The sequence below is a fragment of the Sphaerodactylus townsendi genome, linkage group LG12 (assembly GCF_021028975.2).
Source record: "Sphaerodactylus townsendi isolate TG3544 linkage group LG12, MPM_Stown_v2.3, whole genome shotgun sequence".
NCBI classification, from domain to species: domain Eukaryota; kingdom Metazoa; phylum Chordata; class Lepidosauria; order Squamata; family Sphaerodactylidae; genus Sphaerodactylus; species Sphaerodactylus townsendi.
This window is the reverse complement of record NC_059436.1, coordinates 53,427,485-53,445,198: the sequence shown is the minus strand read 5'-3', so window position 1 is coordinate 53,445,198 and position 17,714 is coordinate 53,427,485. Positions and strand designations below refer to the sequence as shown.

Below are 17,714 nucleotides of genomic sequence, written 5' to 3'. Positions count from 1 at the left end.
TTCCCAAGGACAGAAGCAACTGCCTTGAGAAATTTCCTTCTGCGGCTGCCCAGAAAGGGCTGTAAGAAGCTCGCATGGTCGCCCTGGTCCGATTTGGGGACCCTACTGGGGTAGAAAGGTGGCACAAGAAATGAAGATCCCACTTATAATTTGACCCTCTGTTGCCCAGTGTGCAACATGTCTTTATTTGCGGGAGGGGGCCTCTTGCACTAACAGGGGGAAATGCTCTTAGTAGAACAGCCCCACCGAGTCCAAACCACAACCTCCTCCCCACCCCAAAAACTGCCACGTGAGAGGCTCCCTCTGCAGCAGTGGCATAGGAGGTTAAGAGCTCATGTATCTAATCTGGAGGAACCGGGTTTGATTCCCAGCTCTGCTGCCTGAGCTGTGGAGGCTTATCTGGGGAATTCAGATTGGCCTGTACACTCCCACACACGCCAGCTGGGTGACCTTGGGCTAGTCACAGCTTCTCGGAGCTCTCTCAGCCCCACCTACTTCACAGGGTGTTTGTTGTGAGGGGGGAAGGGCAAGGAGATTGTAAGCCCCTTTGAGTCTCCTACAGGAGAGAAAGGGGGGATATAAATCCAAACTCTTCTTAAAGACACAGTCAAAGGGCACGGAGCACTCACCCTTCCGTTAGTCTCTCCTTTCCACCAGCCCTGGTCCCCGCCGATACGGCTGTAGATCTTCACCACGTCCCCTTCTCGCAATGACAGCTCCCGCATATCCCGTGCCGCAAAGTTGTACCTCGCAACGGCCATCCCTACGGCCCGTGGCGTGAACACTGTCAGCAAACAAAAAACGGAGGATCAGGAAATGCCAGTGGGGCCGGATGAAGTCAACGCCCCGAGCAGGACTGGGCCGAGTTCAACCTGGGCTCTCCCTGACCTCTTTGCTTCTGCCACGAAGGAGTTGTGGGATCCAAGAGTGAAAGACGGTGCCGGCCTCTGAAGCCCTGGAGCGCCTACCTCTCCTGAAATGCTTTGGAGGCCAAAGTCACAAATGAAGGCCAGTCTTTCATGAAGGGGGATTTGGAAGCTGCGCAGCCACGTTCTTTGACTGGATTTTACTGGAGTTTTTTTCTTGTTTGTTTGTTTGTTTATTATTTAGACTTTTATACCACCCCATCCCCGAGGGGCTCCGGGCGGTGTACAGCATAAAATCTCGATACAAGTATAAATATAGTTAAAACCTTTAAAAACAGCAGTAAATTAATAAGAGGCGTCCGAGAGACCCTAATTTTAAATCCTCCCCCAAGAGGGAGGGAACGGCGAGTCCCCTTAGATGGAAAGGGCCCAGATGTTAAGAGCCAAAAAAGGGGGGCGTTGTTAGCGTTCAGTTTTGATCAAATAATCTAATCCTCAAATAAGGTCCTGGTAGCAGCGGTGGAAACTATAATTTCACAGGGCACAAATCAAAAGTGTCTTGAAAATGTTAAAGAAATGGGTGGTTTTGAGCTGCCTTGTCCGTTCATCTCTACCACATCTCTACCACGCTGCCCTTTCTCCGAGGAGAGACTCCGCCCTCTTAGCCTCACAACAATCTTGTGAGGTAGACCAGGCTGAGAAAAAGTGATGGGTACCTCACCATCCAATGAACCGCTATGGCAGATTGAGGAATTCAGAGCCAGGTCTACACAATTCTAGTCCGGCTGCCAGACTGTGGCAGTTAATAAAGGAATCAGCGTCCAATAATTTGCAAGCCGAGGTTGAACCAAGTCCGGAGGGAGGAGAAAAGAGGGCACGATGCTAGGTTACTTGAGGTCAAGATGACAAGGAAACGATCGAGATGGCTTTGGAGGAACGCAGTTAATATGGAATGGGAACTGAGTCAGGAAAGAGGATGAATGCTGCGAACAGCAGGCTCTCCCGCACAAAGTCCCATCGAAACAAATGGGGGCTGCCCAAGAACCCAGTCATGAATGAAATGGCAAAGTGAGGGGGAAACAGCTGCACAAAGAAGTCCTAGACAGCCCACGAGGGATGTGCACAGAGGTATTTTTCAGGTTCGGTTTTCTCTGTTCAAATATTTATTGCCGAAGGCTTTCACGGCCGGAATCACTAGGGTGTTGTGGGTTTTTCCAGATTGTACGGCTGTGTTCCTGTAGCAATTTCTCCTGACGTTTCGCCTGCATCTGTGGCTGGCATCTTCAACACGCCCGTACAACCTGGAAAACTCACAACACCCTATTGTTTAGATCAGTGATGGCGAACCTTTTCGAGACTGAGTGCCCAAATTGCAACCCAAAACCCATTTATTTATTGCAAAGTGCCAAACGACAATTTAACCTGAATACTGAGGTTTTAGTTTAGGAAAAACAGTTGGCTCCGAGGCCTGCGTTACTCGGGAGTAAGCTTGATGATAGTCGGTGGCTTTGCTTTGAAGCAACTGTGCAACTCTTCCAACGGTTACTCCTAGGTAAAGGATCGCGCTTTAGTTCTTTGCATGAAAATCAGTGGGGTTTAACAGCGCTTAACAGGGTTACCTACACTGTCTCCCCAAAACTAGGTCTTAGGTTTAATTCTAATAATGCGAGGGCCAGCATTGACCCCAGGCCAACCTAGATGTGTGTGGGGGAGAGACTCTGTTTGTGCGTGCCGACAGAGTGTGCGTTACTCGGGAGTAAGCTTGGTTGTAGAAGGTGGCTTTGCTTTGAAGCAACCGTGCAACTCTTTGAACGAGTGAATCACGACCCTAGGAGGGTTTACTCAGAAGCAAGCCCCATTGCCAGCAACCGAGCTTACTCCCAGGTAAAGGATTGTGCTTTAGTTCTTCGCATGAAAATCAGTGGGGTTTAACAGCGCTTAACAGGGTTACCTATACTGCTTCCCCCAAACTAGGTCTTAGGTTTAATGCTAATAATCGAGCCCAGAGGCCCAGGCCAGCCTATATGTGTGTGTGTGGGGGGGGGGACTCTGTTTGCACGTGCCCACAGAGAGGGCTCTGAGTGCCACCTCTGGCACCCGTGCCATAGGTTCACCACCACTGGTTTAGATTCTCCAGTATCATTACAGGAAGTGTCCTGGTGCCAGTGGGAAGCACAGCCTGGTCCTTGGAACAGTTTTTCTCTGGTGATAAAACCCTCTGGGATTGTTGCCCTCACCCCCGGGGAGGGAGTCTTTCCCAGCTCTTGGGCAGGCAGGACGAAGCCTTCCAGCTCCAGGACGATTAAAATGCCTCCCTGTAGACCAAGCTGTAAAAAATAAGATGATCCCTGCAGCCAAATGCTTTGCCTCCAGACTATGCTTGGGCATACCGCCCCCCCCACAAGAAATACCCCCTGCTGCTTTCCTTGTGAGTGGGTGAACTTGGGCCTAAGTCCGTGGTGGCAAACCTTTGGCACTCCAGATGTTCATGGACTACAATTCCCATCAGCCCCAGCCAGCACGGTCAATTGGCCTTGCTGGCAGGGGCTGATGGGAATTGTAGTCCATGAACATCTGGAGTGCCAAAGGTTCGCCACCAATGGCCTAAGTGATCTTTCGGAGAGAGCCTCTCAAAAACCTGACCTTTTCTCTGTGTTGCCTTTCCTCGGCTCGCTTCTGCTGCTGTTGAGAGGACGGAAGTCTTCGCCCTTTCCCCAGGGAACAGAGGACAGCCTGGCCCATAGTTAAAAGGAAGGGCATCCTTGTCCATAGGGGATGATGGGGCACAGCCTTGCCCATTGTGTCTACTGGGGAATAGCCTTGCCCAAAGGGTGAAATGATAGGGTGGTGACAAGTTACAAAAAACCCTGGGTCTGTACCTCTCAGCTGCCCTTCCCTCTTACAAAGGATACTGTAGTGCAGTGGTGGCGAACCTTTGGCACTCCAGATGTTATGGACTACAATTCTCACCAGCCCCTGCCAGCATGGCCAATTGGCCATGCTGGCAGGGGCTGTCTGTAGTCCAGGTAAAATCTAGATTATAAGAGTATACTATTTAACTGTAGATGCCTTTGCCTCTTTCCTTGCGGGGAAGCAGGGAGAGAGCCACTGGACAAACCCTCTGCTCCCACCCAGAGGGGACATGTAGGGTGACATCTCCCTGGGCGCATGCCAGCAGTCACATGGGGGGGCGGGGAATTGCTGGCCAAAAGAAGCAGCCTGGCTGGGCCACTGCCAGGCGCCCCTTGGTCCGGACCCTAGCCCTTGGCCCAGTTCCACCAGGAGCTTCGCTGGCCAAAGGAGCGGCCTGGCAGGGCTGGGCCAAGGGGTGCCTGGCGGTGGCCCAACCAGACTGCTCCTTTGGCTGGGGGAGCTCTTGGTGGAGTTGGGCCAAGGGGCGGCCCATGGCAGGCTCCTGCCAGTTAAGGTAAATGGTGTGGGGGAAGGGAGCGTGGGGGTGCCCAGAGCAGGTGTTGCCCCAGGCGCCATTCCCCCCCACACACACACACACACCTGTTCCCACATTGCTCTTCAAGGCTGTAGACCATACGTGTCAAACTCGCGGCCCTCCAGATGTTATGGACTACAGTTCCCATCATCCCCTGCCAGCATCGGCCTGCAAAAATCTTTGTCTACAGCACAGGTGTCAAACTCGTGGCCCTCCAGATGTTATGGACTACAGTTCCCATCACCCCCTGCCAGCACCATGCTGGCAGGGGATGATGGGAACTGTAGTCCATAACATCTGGAGAAACGCGAGATTGACCACCTGTTGCTGTACTCATTTAAAATTTACTGAAGCGATGCCTGGCAACAGAGGCGATCTTGGGCACCTCTGCTTACAAAGAACGGGTCTTCCCCAGGGGATTTGGGGACACAGCTGTGCCACTCAGGGACGATGCTCAGTGGGGTGAATATGGGCCAAGTGTGGCCAAGTGTTCCGGATGGACAGGCACATATCTGCTTTTCTAGCTCCCGCCCCCCTCACAGTTCACTGCACTTGAGAAACGGAAACCGAAAGGGAAATGCAGTCACCACAGCTCTGCTGGAAAAGTTTTTCTCGTTCGTATCCAGAAGGCAGAGAACCTCTCTTCTGGAGGAGCTGTTGCGCTGTTTCTCTTAAGAAAAAGGGCATGTTCATTTGGGCTTTTGATGGGTTAAACTCTGCAGGCATATCCCAGGCGTCCTCATCCAGACCACATCCATTCTGTGGGGGAAAAAGTCAGCTCCATCTGCTGCGTTTTGTTCCACCGGGGGGGGACCTGAGTTGCCATCAAATTCAACTTAAAGCAACATTTTTGAAAAGCTCCCCTTAGAAAACAAGTCCAAAGGAATTTTGAGAGATGCAAAAATTAACAAGGTCAGATTTTTAGGGAGAACGATTCTGCTGTCCATGAGAACCATTTCTCAAAATGAAAAAAATTTAAGTCAAAATATTTTTAAATTGGGGGGAAAGGCTGTGATAATGTGTAATATGCTCTTTTCCTCCCAAACATAGCAAAATATCATAGAGGGGAAGAGTACAATATTGTGTATTATGGGGAAAAAAACAGTGTTACAATACAGTTCCAGATCTGGGAAAAGCAAAATCTGCTCAGCGTTTCCTGCTGCAGCTGCTGGCATTTCCGTTGTCTTGATTCACAAAATGCCCCAGAGACTCAAACTGAGACGTGACCGCGAAGGCCACACTGCTGTTCTTTCGCTTACCAGAAGATGTCGCTGTTCTCCCAGAGAATGGAGTGTGGTTTTGACTCTTTGTGTGTGCATATGAACATATTATGTATACACACACACACACGCATATATATACCTGACCAGAAAGGAGTGGAGGAATTCTGAGAAGTGAAGTTGTGGCCCTGAGGACTGAGAAAAGAAAAATTGTAGGAAGCGGAGGCAGCTGCAGAAAGATCAGAGAGACAGCGGCAAAAGAAAGAAAAGGGGGAAAAAACGCAGAATTAAAAAAAGGGAAATTTAACAGGGGGGGTGGGAATCAAAAGGCAGCAAAACTAGCACAGAACATGCAGCATTTATATTTTTAAAAAAAGAAGGGAAGGACGGCGTTGTAGAATCAGAGCAAGCTCCATCCAGCCCAGCAATCTGGTTGCAAGACGAAGCAGCCGGCTAAATGCTCCCGAGCAGCTCGCAAGCAGGGCAGGCAGAGGCGTTCCTCCCATTGGGCAAAGGGGGCAGTTGCCCTGGGCACCGCCTTGTGGAGGGCGCAAAAACTGCAGGTTGTGGGATTTTTTATATTTTCAGTGTTTTTCCGTTTTGGCCTGCAGAGGGCGCAGTTTTTAGGCTAGCTAGCAGCACCAAAATTTCAGGGATTTTTCAAGAGACTCTCCTGATTATATTAACCAGGTTTGGTGAGGTTTGGTTCAGGGAGTCCAAAGTTATGGACTCCCAAAGGGAGTGCCCCCATCCCCCATTGTTTCCAATGGGAGCTAACAGAAGATGGGGGCTACATTCGATTCGATTCGATTTCGAATACCTTTAATGGCATATAGATTGTTTAAGATTAGCTTAGCAAGATAATAACAGCCTTTACAACTTTACAATTTCTGACGAGTTAAAATAACACCATTTAAAAATTTAGCCACCGCTTCCAACAGCTCGTAGTTGTGGCTGTTTAAAAGATATATAACCTTCTGTTTATCTGTAATGCCTTCACTTCCATGCAGGAAGGGGATTATGTGCTTCTTCCTACCTATCTCATAAAAGGGACAATCCAACAGCATATGAGATACTGTTTCCACAGAACCCATGCCACACAGGCATTTCCTTTCTTTATGTGGGATTCCAAGGTGGCGTCCAAGGCTAAAGGAAGAAGGCAGGGCATTACACCTAGCTAAGGTTGGGGGCTACATTTTGAGGGTCCATAACTTTCTGCTGTGTTCAGATTTGTGAGTTGGGGGATGTTCTATAATGGGATGGTGACTTTGAAATGACCTGGTGGAAAAAATATTTGTTTGGTCACGGTGGGGGAGGGTGGCTGCCCATGGGGGGGGGGGGGGCATCAAACTCAGGTTTTGCCCTGGGCTCCAGTTTGCCAAGGTACGCCACTGAGGGCTGGAAGTGGATCGGCTTCCTCTGAACTGGGCAATTCCGTGTCACTGTCTTGGCTAACTGCAGTTTTTAAACCTGAATGCCTGGGTGTCAATTCTTTTCAATAATCTGCCAGTGGTAGACATGTGTTCCCCCAGGTATATTGTGTGGGAAAGAATGTTGCATTGTGGGAATGCTCGGCGGGGGACTCTGTGCGTTTCCTTAGTTCTCGGTAACCACCCCAGAGAAGCCAAACAGACTTAAAAGGAAGCCCCCCCACCCGTTTTAAGCCCCTCCGGTTACCTGGTGAGCGAGTCAAGGTCCTAGAGGTGGAACGTTCCCGAGACTTGTAAGGATACTTCAGCGTCGTGTCCAGCTGTTTGAAGCTCTCCTTCAACGAATGGGCTTGATAGTATTCCACGAGTTCCTGCAGGGGATGGATCGAAACCAGTGAACTTCTCAGCAGGGGGGTCATCAAAGTCTACTTCAGCCAGCAGAAATAAGAATCAGGTGGGTCCTCCCCCCCCCACACACACAAAAAAAAAGTACCAAGAGGCTTTCGAATTTCTTTGCTTCCGTGATGTGGATCCAGTTGTCCTTTTCGACCACCTTGATGTGCTTCACTTCATCGTTGAACCTGCGGGAGAATCGCAAAAGGGAACTGCAGCTTCGGGAAGATACTGGGGGCACAGAGGAAGGGATTCCTGCCTTCCACTCCCATCCTCAGAAAGCACACTAACCAAAAGGAAACACTAGTTTGGGACGGCTGGCAGAAGCAGCCGAGCAAATCTCAGGGCAAACTTAGGGCCCAAAGTTCAGGTTGTTTCAATATCTGACCCTCAACTTACAAAATGCAAATCCCCACGCATGGAGTGCAGGCAGTTGGAGGCAGTTGGAGATTTACACCTGCTGCCGCAGGTCCCGGCTCTGGTTTTGCAAGTTGTAACTGCACCGAGCATTTATGCTTGCCAGAGTAAACGCCTTTCCTTCTAAAGTTACAATTGGGAGATTTCAAGGTGTTTTATTTGCTGACAGACGATGCCCATGCTCTGTAAATGCCGTGGATACAATACAGCATATCCTCCTAGAATGTCAGCTACACTCTGCATTACGTAGTCACTATATAACCCCGATTATCAAAGATAAAACAAATTTGCCTTCGGCTTATGTAGTGAAGTATTTACTTAGTGATGCATCTTCTGAGATAACCTTTAGGGTCGCTACATATCTAGCGGAAGTAATATCTCAAAGACGGGACTAAAATGTGTCCCTCGATGTCTCAAATAATCCAAATTACATTGATTTAATGTCTGAGGCTCATGAGAAGTTGTTCAAATCGGCTTTGATTAACATATGGATATCACAATGGGTCTCCAGAAAGTTTGTGTATAATTTATCCTAACTTATTGTATTGGATGCCTCGTTGTATTGTTGTTTATGAAACGAACATACTGTAAGTAGAATTATTTATGCCTAATAAAGGTTTACTGTACTGTACTGTAACTGCACCTGGGTCTCTTTGGGAGCACCCCCTTGCCTCTGCGTGCACACAGAACGGACTTGGAAGGAGCACTAAATTTTGCTCTGGAATGGATTGCCAACAGCAGCTGCCTGTGGCTTCTTCCTTGTGCAAGCCCCTCTGCTAGGGAGCCACCACCTAAAAGGCACGCCCCCTCGGACTGAACTGTGCATCCTGGGCCGTCCATTCAACCCGAGCCTGTTCTGAGTTCAGGCTGAAAGCAACCCCTGACCCGGTGGGTCCAGGCCAGGGCGATCTTGTCAGATCTCAGAAGTGCATTTCGGACTTGGGTGGGAGTCCAGCAAAGACGATGCAAAGGAAGGCCCTGAGAGTCTCTTGTGGAGGGGGTGGCAGTGAGTCAGCTGCAACTTTCCGCCAGCCCCAGGAAGATGTGGGCTGGGCCCAACCTTTCCAAAGAGAGTGTCTGCAGGGAGGGGGCACTCCTGTCCTGGGGTTGGTGGGGGCCCCCGGGAGGCCTCCTGCAAGTCACAAGCGGCCACTTACTTAATACTGATGGCAAAGCGTTCGGCCTCCGCCGGCCTCTCCCGGATCAAGTACGTCCCGCTGACATGCAACTTCAGGAGGTTGTCCGTCTGCTGCCTCTCCATATTGCCTGCAAACCTAAGGCAAAGAGGTCCGCCCTTCACTCGCCCGTCCCCTGGCTCAGAGGCAAAGGACAGGCAACTGTGGCTGAAGGATCCCTGATAGCAGAGGGAGGAAAGGCTTCCCTTGGCCCGGGGCACAGGAGAGCCGATGCCAGTCTCAGGACATCTATGCATGCCCAACCCCATTGAACAAAGCCAACAGCCAGGGCAGAAGGCAGATGCCAGTCAGAAGAGGCCATCCCAGCCTTGGTGGAGCAACTATCAGATCTGGAACAGTCACTAGGAGAGTGACTGCGGCTCTCCAGATGTTCATGGAATACAATTCCCATCAGCCCTTGCCAGCATGGGATTTGTGGTCCATGAACATCTGGAGAGCCGCAGGTTGCAGACCCCTGGTCTAGAGGAGCATTTCCCACTCTCCTACAGACCAGTAGGTGGGCAACCTTGAGTGTTCATATCTGTTTCTGTCCTCAGGCAAAAAGGCTCCATGAACAAACACTGGGAATAGGGAAGTATAGACAATGAAACAATAAACAAACAAACAAACACTGCAGTTTTGGCTCTTGAAAGTGGCGTGAGGAGGCGTGACTTAAAATCGCCCCCCCCCCCCCGCCATGCTGCGATCCCCAGGACCATCAGGCACACACAGAGTTTTGACAAGTTAAACACCAAGCTCAGGAGGAGCAGCAGTGGCGTGGAGTTTAAGAGCAGGTGCACTCTAATCTGGAGAACCGGGTTTGATTCCCGTCTCTGCCACTTGAGCTGAGGAGGCTTATCTGGTGAACTAGATTAGCTTGTGCACTCCAAGTCATGCCAGCTGGGTGACCTTGGGCTAGTGCCAGTTCTTCGGAGCTCTCTCCGCCCCACCCACCTCACAGGGTGTTTGCTGTGAGGGAGCAAGGGCAAGGAGATTGTAAGCCTCTTTGAGTCTCCTACAGGAGAGAAAGGGGGATATAAATCCAAACTCTTCCTCTTCAAAACTAAGGACCTCAGATTCTCCCTTTAAATCCATGCCGATGGGGGTGGATTTGAAAGGAGAATCTGGGGAAATTTGAGGGGGTGCCTGCTGTCAGGAGTGCAATTGTTAAGCTAGAAGCACCAAACTTTCAGGGTATCTTTAGGAGACTCTCCTGATGATACCACCCAGGTTTGGTAAAGCTTGGTTCAGGGGGTCCAAAGTTATGGACCCTCAAAGGTGTAGCCCCCATCTCCTATTAGCTCCCATTGGAAACAATGGGGGATGGGGGCACCCCTTTTGGTAGTCCATAGCTTTGGACCCCCTGAGCCAAACTTATGTAGTTAGGCACAGAAAGATGCCACACTGAAGTGTGTGTTGTCTGAATTCTTACAGAAACCTGTTTTTTGGCAAGTTTTCCTGATTTTGGTCTGATGGGCGGCCCCCAGGGCTGGATCTGGCCAACAAATGGCCCCCAGGGCTGATTCTGATCACCCGTTTTACATGCTGTTTCAAGAACTATCTTTTTTGTGGGGTCTGGACCACCGACTTCTTTCCCTCCTCCTCTCACGAGACCCCCTCTGGGCTCCGAGTCGTCTCTTGTGATGGCAAAGAATTGTAGAAATGAGGTGGAAGTCAGTTCCACCAAACTTGAAACCCCCAAGTCATTGCGAGCCTCCCTCTGCCCCATGGAAACTTAATGCCAACCTTGTCACTCGCTGGCCTCCCACCTCTTCCTTTCATCAACGTCCCGAGAGGGGCTGGGAGGAGCTGCAGGGCTCACTGGCCAAGAGAGGCTCAAAAACCCCCAACATTCCTGTCAGCTTAGAAGCAGACATTACAGAGGTGTTGAGGCACATAAGAACATAAGAACAAGCCTGCTGGATCAGACCAGAGTCCATCTAGTCCAGCACTCTACTACTCGCCGTGGCCCACCAGGTGCCTTTGGGAGCTCACCTGCAGGAGGTGAAAGCAAGGGCCTTCTGCTGCTGCTGCTCCCGATCACCTGGTCTGTTAAGGCATTTGCAATCTCAGATCAAGGATGATCAAGATGGGTAGCCATAAATCGACTTCTCCTCCATAAATCTGTCCAAGCCCCTTTTCAAGCTATCCAGGTGAGTGGCCATCACCACCTCCCGTGGCAGCATATTCCAAACACCAATAACACGTTGTGTGAAGAAGTGTTTCCTTTTACTAGTCCTAATTCTCCCCCCCCAGCATTTTCAATGTATGCCCCCTGGTTCTAGTATTGTGAGAAAGAGAGAAAAATTTCTCTCTGTCAACATTTTCTACCCCATGCATAATTGTATAGACTTCAATCATATCCCCCCTCAGACGTCTCCTCTCCAAACTAAAGAGTCCCCAACGCTGCAGCCTCTCCTCATAAGGAAGGTGCCCCAATCCTTCAATCATCCTCGTTGCCCTTCTGTTTTCTCTCCTCCATCCCTCTGAATGGGGTGTGTGTGTGTTTGATGATGGTCTTTGCTCTGCTCCAAAGACTTCGAAGCAAGATGGCCAGGTTTTCTTCCTCGCTGATCCAACCTCCTTCCCAATGGCCAGGCCCCGTAGCTGATTTTTACAACTTCCTTGCTACTCCCCCAGAAGTCTCCCAGCAAGATTTGAAGCACAGAACGGGCGCCCTGCCTGCCCGCCTCTCCCTTTAAGGCCCCAATCCTTCAGAGTCCGCAACATCCGTACCTCAGAATTACAATGGGAGGGCAGACGCAGGCATCTCTGACTGCATAGCGCACAGGTGTCAAACTCGCGGCCCTCCAGATGTTATGGACTACAGTTCCCATCATCCCCTGCCAGCATGATATTGGCAGGGGATGATGGGAACTGTAGTCCATAACATCTGGAGAGCCACGAGTTTGACACCTATGGCATGGCTGGTGCTGTGCAAATGTCACCCAATTAAACAGTGAACCTTGTGGATTTTTCTACCCCTGGACCAGGAAAGCATGTTGGATTTCACCAGCACAACTCACCACGGGTACGCCGAGTAGTCAATCTCTTGCGAGGGAGGCCGGCTGTTGGGAGGCTGACCGGGAAGAACGGAGAGAGAGAGAAAGTTACTTTGGCCCAGAATTGGCGGCAGCAGACGCCCTCTGAGCGGCTTCCCTCTCAAAGAGGTCTGAAAGCCGCAAAGAAGAATCGAACACACCGGCTCTGGAGGAGAAAGAGGGAGGGGGAGGGGAAAGGGTGTCCAGTTATGGGGCATCCCAGAGGCTGTGCCTTCGGGGTCTGCTTACCCTCGCGTCCACTGGGCAGGGTTTCACTGACGTGCTGGGAAAATAGCCGGACTTCTTTGACAGGACTAGTCTCCCCTGGAGAGAAAGACAAGAAAGGCAACAGTGCCGGGACTCTGGTCGAACCACAAAGCAGGATGAAGGCCGGCCTCGGCCTGGTTTGGAGGCAGTGGTGGGAGGAATTCCATCTCCTTCTCCATCATCAACTGCCACCCAAGGTAGCTTTATGCTACCAAAGTCCATCTAGGTCCTAGATTCTAGGAAGACGGCACCATCTTGGAAGTTCTCCCCCCACAGAGAGGCAGCAGCTGCTGCTGACACCAACTAGGGCAGTGATGGCGAACCTTTTTGAGACTGAGTGCCCAAATTGCAACCCAAAACCCATTTATTGATTGCAAAGTGCCAAACGACAATTTAACCTGAATACTGAGGTTTTAGTTTAGGAAAAACAGTTAGCTACGAGGCCTGCGTTACTCGGGAGTAAGCTTGATGGTAGTCGGTGGCTTTGCTTTGAAGCAACCGTGCAACTCTTCCAACGGTTACTCCCAGGTAAAGGATCGCGCTTTAGTTCTTTGCATGAAAATCAGTGGGGTTTAACAGCGCTTAACAGGGTTACCTACACTGTCTCCTCAAAATTAGGTCTTGGGTTTAATTCTAATAATCGAGGCCAGCGGCCCAGGCCAGCTTAGATGTGGGGGGGGGGGACTCTGTTTGTGCATGCCGACAGAGAGGGCTCTGAGTGCCACCTCTGGCACCCGTGCCATAGGTTCGCCACCACTGAACTAGGGCAGTGATGGCGAACCTTTTTGAGACCAAGTGCCCAAACTGCGACCCAAAACCCACTTATTTATCACAAAGTGCCAACATGGCAACTTAACCTGAATACTGAGGTTTTAGTTTAGAAAAAACGGTTGGCTCAGAGGCGCGCATTACTCGGGAGTAAGCTTGGTGGTAGTCGGTGGCTTTGCTTTGAAGCAACCGTGCAACTCTTCCAACGGGTGAATCACAACCCTAGGAGGGTTTACTCAGAACAAGCCCCATTGCCAGCAACCAAGATTACTCCCAGATCGTGTTTTAGTTCTTCGCATGAAAATCAGTGGGGTTTAACAGCACTTAACAGGGTTACCTACACGGTTTCCCCAAAACTAGGTCTTAGGTTTAATGCTAATAATTGAGCCCAGCCTAAATGTGTGGGGGGTAGGGGCGACTCTGTTTGCGTGTGCCCACAGAAAGGGCTCTGAGTGCCACCTCTGGCACCCGTGCCATAGGTTCGCCACCACTGAACTAGGGCAAGAAGGAGTAAGAATCTTAGAATCATAGAGTTGGAAGAGAGACCAAGGGCCATCAAGTCCAATCTCCTTCCATGCAGGAACACCCAATCAAAGCACTCCTGACATATGATCATCCAGCCTCTGTTTAAAAACCTGCCAAAGGTTCGCCACCACACTCCAAGGTAGTGCATTCCACTCTCGAACAGCCCTTACTGGCAGGAATTTTTTCCTGATGTTTAGGTGGAATCTCTTTTCCTTCACCTTGAACCCATCACTCCTGGTCCTAGTCTCTGGCGCAGCAGAAAACAAGCTTGCTTCCTCACCATCACGACATCCCTTCAAATATCTAAACAGGGCTATCATGTCACCTCTTAACCTTCTCTTCACCAACCTAAACATCCCCAGCTCCCTAAGTCTCTCCTCCTTGTATGGCATGAATTCCACACCTTTTACCATTTTGGTTGCCCTCCTCTGGACCCGTTCCAGCTTGTCTATATCCCTCCTGAAGTGTGGTGCCCAGAACTGCACACAATATTCCAGGTGAGGTCTAACCAATGCAGAATAGAGAGGTACAATTACATCCCTCGATCTAGACACTATACTCAGTGGTGGGATCCAAAAATTTTAGTAACAGGTTCCCATGGTGGTGGGATTCAAACAGTGACGAAGCGCCAATGGGGCTGAGGGTGTGGCCGGGCAGTCCGGGGGCGGGGTATTAATAATTTCTCTTACTGTAAAAAAAGTTCCTAATTTCCAGCTGGTATCTTTCTGTCCATAATGTAAACTCATTATAGCAAGTCCTATCGTCTGCTGCCAACAGAAACAACTACTTCTCTAATTGACTGCCTGTCAAATACTTAATACTTTCAAATACTTAATTTTGTTTCTAGAAATCAAAAGAAGGATACTTTCCTTAAACAAGGAACTTTACCATATTACTAAAACATGTTTTTAAAACAGCCCAACGGGGAGAATGATCCCGTTTTCTACCTTCGCTAACCAGCCACATAGGAAACAACAGGACTTGATGGTTTTTGGACCTAATGGAATTTCTAACGGAAAAGCAGACCCAATTAGTAAACCCCTCTCGGCACACACAAATAATTAGTAACCCACTCTCGGGAACTGGTGAGAACCTGCTGGAACTATACTCCTATTGTCACAACCCAGAATCACCTTGGCTTTTTTGGCCGCCGCATCACACTGCTGACTCATGTTCAGAGTTGCAGGCAGGGCCTTTCCCCTGAGCCTCATTTTTTCCTCTCCACACAAGTCGATATAAGGAAGGGCTCACTTGCACTTCCATGGGTGGGGGAAGGAGGTCCCAGATGGGTGTGCTTTGCCCACTCCAGAGAAGGACACAAGGGTGGAGCCCCCCCAGCCTGGAGGAGAGTACCTGCCATGCTCTGGCCTTTAAAAACTTTTTTTGCCACTCAAGGTTTAGAATCTAAACTGCTGCTCTGTTACATCCATAAATATTCCAGGATGATTTAGTCATGCACCTTGTGAATTATTTTGGACACAGTACAATTGACAGGTCAGAAACAGACGCTCACCTCCCACCACTGGGACTCCGGGTCCCCCCGCAGCAGCTCAATCACTTCTCCGGTCTGAAATGTTAGCACCGGTTTCCCGGGAGGAGCTGGGTTGCCGTGGTAATTCTGAACTGCCACCATTTTGGGACCTAGAGCAAAGTGGGAAATCGGCAGCTTTAGAGACAAGAAATAAGCTGTTTGAAAGCTGATGCAAGACGGCCAGCTGATGCTATCTTCTTATATCTATAAAAATCTATCAGTGCGTTTTTCTGCTGACAGGTAATCTCCCAAACTACTGGACCGATTGCTTTGACATTTTCACACAATGTTGCATTCGCGTGCGGCCAGGTTTCCATACTGTTTCCACACTTCCTGTTGTGTACATGTCACAACTGTGCCAGTTATTGTGTACATGCCACACCTGTGACAGTTGGAACCATAGTTCTGTTCCGCAACAGCGCCATCTGCTGGCCGTCAAAGCAACACCCTCTAATACAAGGGAATCAACCCTGCCTTCCTTGAAAACCGCTGCCTTATGGAGTGAAAGGGATGGGGCGGGCCATCTGGACATGGCCCACCCACCCTAGCGGAGGAAGGGGAAGGTGAGGGAGGGTCTGGGGGTTTGCTGGACCAAACACTCTGAAATTTGAACACAACATAGCTCATGCCTCCCAGTGTGTTTTACACTAGATAATTCGCCTAAAAGGGAAGGGAGTGAAAGGGACAGGACCAGCCATCTGCACATGGCCCACCCACCCTAGCAGAGGAAGGGGAACATTAGGGAGGGACCGGCCAGGTTGCCATGCAAGGGAACAGGAGAGAGGGAGGGGAGCAAGGAGCCCCTTGCCCCTCCCCTCCCTTGCAAGCATTGTGCAATGACACATGTTCGAACCGTTCGCTTCCCCTTTTCTTTCTTTTCCACTTCACCAGACTCAGCCACAGCAACGCGTGGCCGGGCCTGCTAGTATTATCTATGCAAGGACCCTGCCCCCCAATACGCCTGTCCTGTTAGGGCTCCTCCTGACAAGGGTAGGGGATACTCTAACGGCAGCATTAGGCAAAATGAGGCCTCCCTCTGCTGGCAGATAAAGAAATAACCACTCAGTGCATTTTCTTACAGAGTTCAATTAACTCTAATTCACTTGCAGCATGAAGCTGTGGCGTCTACTGATGGAGGAGTCACTGTATCCTCGAGGCCTGCCACAAGGAAGCTTCCAAGATGCTTCACAATGCAGTTGACGCCGGATAAACAATACAAACGTGTTATTTCCGCTTGCCTCTGGCAGTCAGAGTGCAGACACGGGGAGGGGGGGGGAGGAAGGAAGGAGGCAAGGCGTGGCCCCCAACACTAAGGAACAGGAGGCCTGAAAGCCACATGCCGGAAAAGGGCCACAACCATCTCTTGCCTGGGCTCACACATTCCACGTGTACACACAAGGGCAGCTCTTGAGCGTCATCTGCATTTTTCCCACGTGACTTTTTCACGAGAAAACTCTCATAGGGAAATATCTGTGTCCGGGTTTATACCCGCTTCGACACAGAGACGATTCTTGTGTTAAGCGTTGCTGCTGCTATGAATTAACAGACATCCACAGGAAGCAAAAATGGAACGTCCCCACGACAGTTTTCCTGCACTTTCTTCGCCTGAGCCCTCCGTGGTCACCCTCTGCATTCAGCAACTCAACTGCAAACTGGCAGATTTTGTCTAAGCAAATGCACAGTGATATGAGTGTTATTCTGTGAGTGGGGAGAGGTTGGGCAGCGTATCCTGAAACAACATAAGAGCAATGAACCAGGCAGTAACAAACTTACCTACATTCACGAAATCCTGTCGAGAGAGAGAGAGGGAGAGAGAGATTTTAATTCTGATTCTCTCAATTTTGATACACAAAACATAACAGCATCAATTCAAACTCTTCCCTTGCTTGCATCTAAGCAAACAAACACAAAATCAAAAGGAAAAAAACCCCAAGCCAAATAATTCTTTAGAGTATTGTCGAAGGCTTTCACGGCCGGAATCACTGGGGTGCTGTGTGGTTTCCGGGCTGTATGGCTGTGTTCTAGCAGCATTCTCTCCTGACGTTTCGCCTGCATCGTATTGGTTTCCGGGCTGTATGGCTGTGTTCTAGCATTCTCCTGACGTTTGTACCATCTGTGGCTGGCATCTTCAGAGGATCCTCTGAAGATGCCAGCCATAAATCTAGTGCATCTATCAGGAAAGAGGAAAACGGCTACTAATTCCATGGCTTCTAGAGCTCCTAGCCTAACCTGTTCTTTAGAGTGTCAGCAGTGAGACAAGAAGTACCCATTCAAATTTCACCCCTACCAAAGCAAGAAGGCTGAAGCTAAATCCAGCAAAAACGGGGGTCCTGTAGGTGGGCCGAAGAGAGAGGCTGTCTGACTTCTGCCTGCCGGTGCTTGATGGGGACTTTACATCTGGCCTCATCGGTTGGTAGCTTGGGGGTCACCTTGGACTCTGCCTTGTCATTGAAGGCCCAGGTGGCAAAAACTACCTGGGCTGCCTTTTACCATCTGTGTCAGGCAAGGCAGTTGGCTCCGTACCTCTCCACCTCTGACTTGGCCACAGTGATCCATGCAATGGTCACCTCTAGAATGGACTAGTATAACTTGCTGTACGCTGGCCTTCCTTTGGCCCTGACCTGGAAACTAAA

General features: G+C 50.1%; 1 protein-coding gene across 1 annotated transcript in view; it reads right to left on the bottom strand.

Annotated features, from left to right (window-relative positions):
* VAV2 (vav guanine nucleotide exchange factor 2) overlaps positions 1–17,714 on the bottom strand; it is a 235,683-nt gene that overhangs the window by 4,104 nt on the left and 213,865 nt on the right. The window contains exons 16-24 of the mRNA XM_048512184.1: positions 16,855–16,870; positions 15,064–15,191; positions 12,240–12,314; positions 11,976–12,028; positions 8,932–9,048; positions 7,458–7,545; positions 7,212–7,335; positions 5,677–5,763; positions 630–784 (exon numbers count right to left, since the gene is read on the bottom strand). Of these exons, the coding sequence (XP_048368141.1) occupies positions 630–784; positions 5,677–5,763; positions 7,212–7,335; positions 7,458–7,545; positions 8,932–9,048; positions 11,976–12,028; positions 12,240–12,314; positions 15,064–15,191; positions 16,855–16,870 (843 nt within the window). The remainder of the gene's footprint in view (positions 1–629; positions 785–5,676; positions 5,764–7,211; positions 7,336–7,457; positions 7,546–8,931; positions 9,049–11,975; positions 12,029–12,239; positions 12,315–15,063; positions 15,192–16,854; positions 16,871–17,714) is intronic.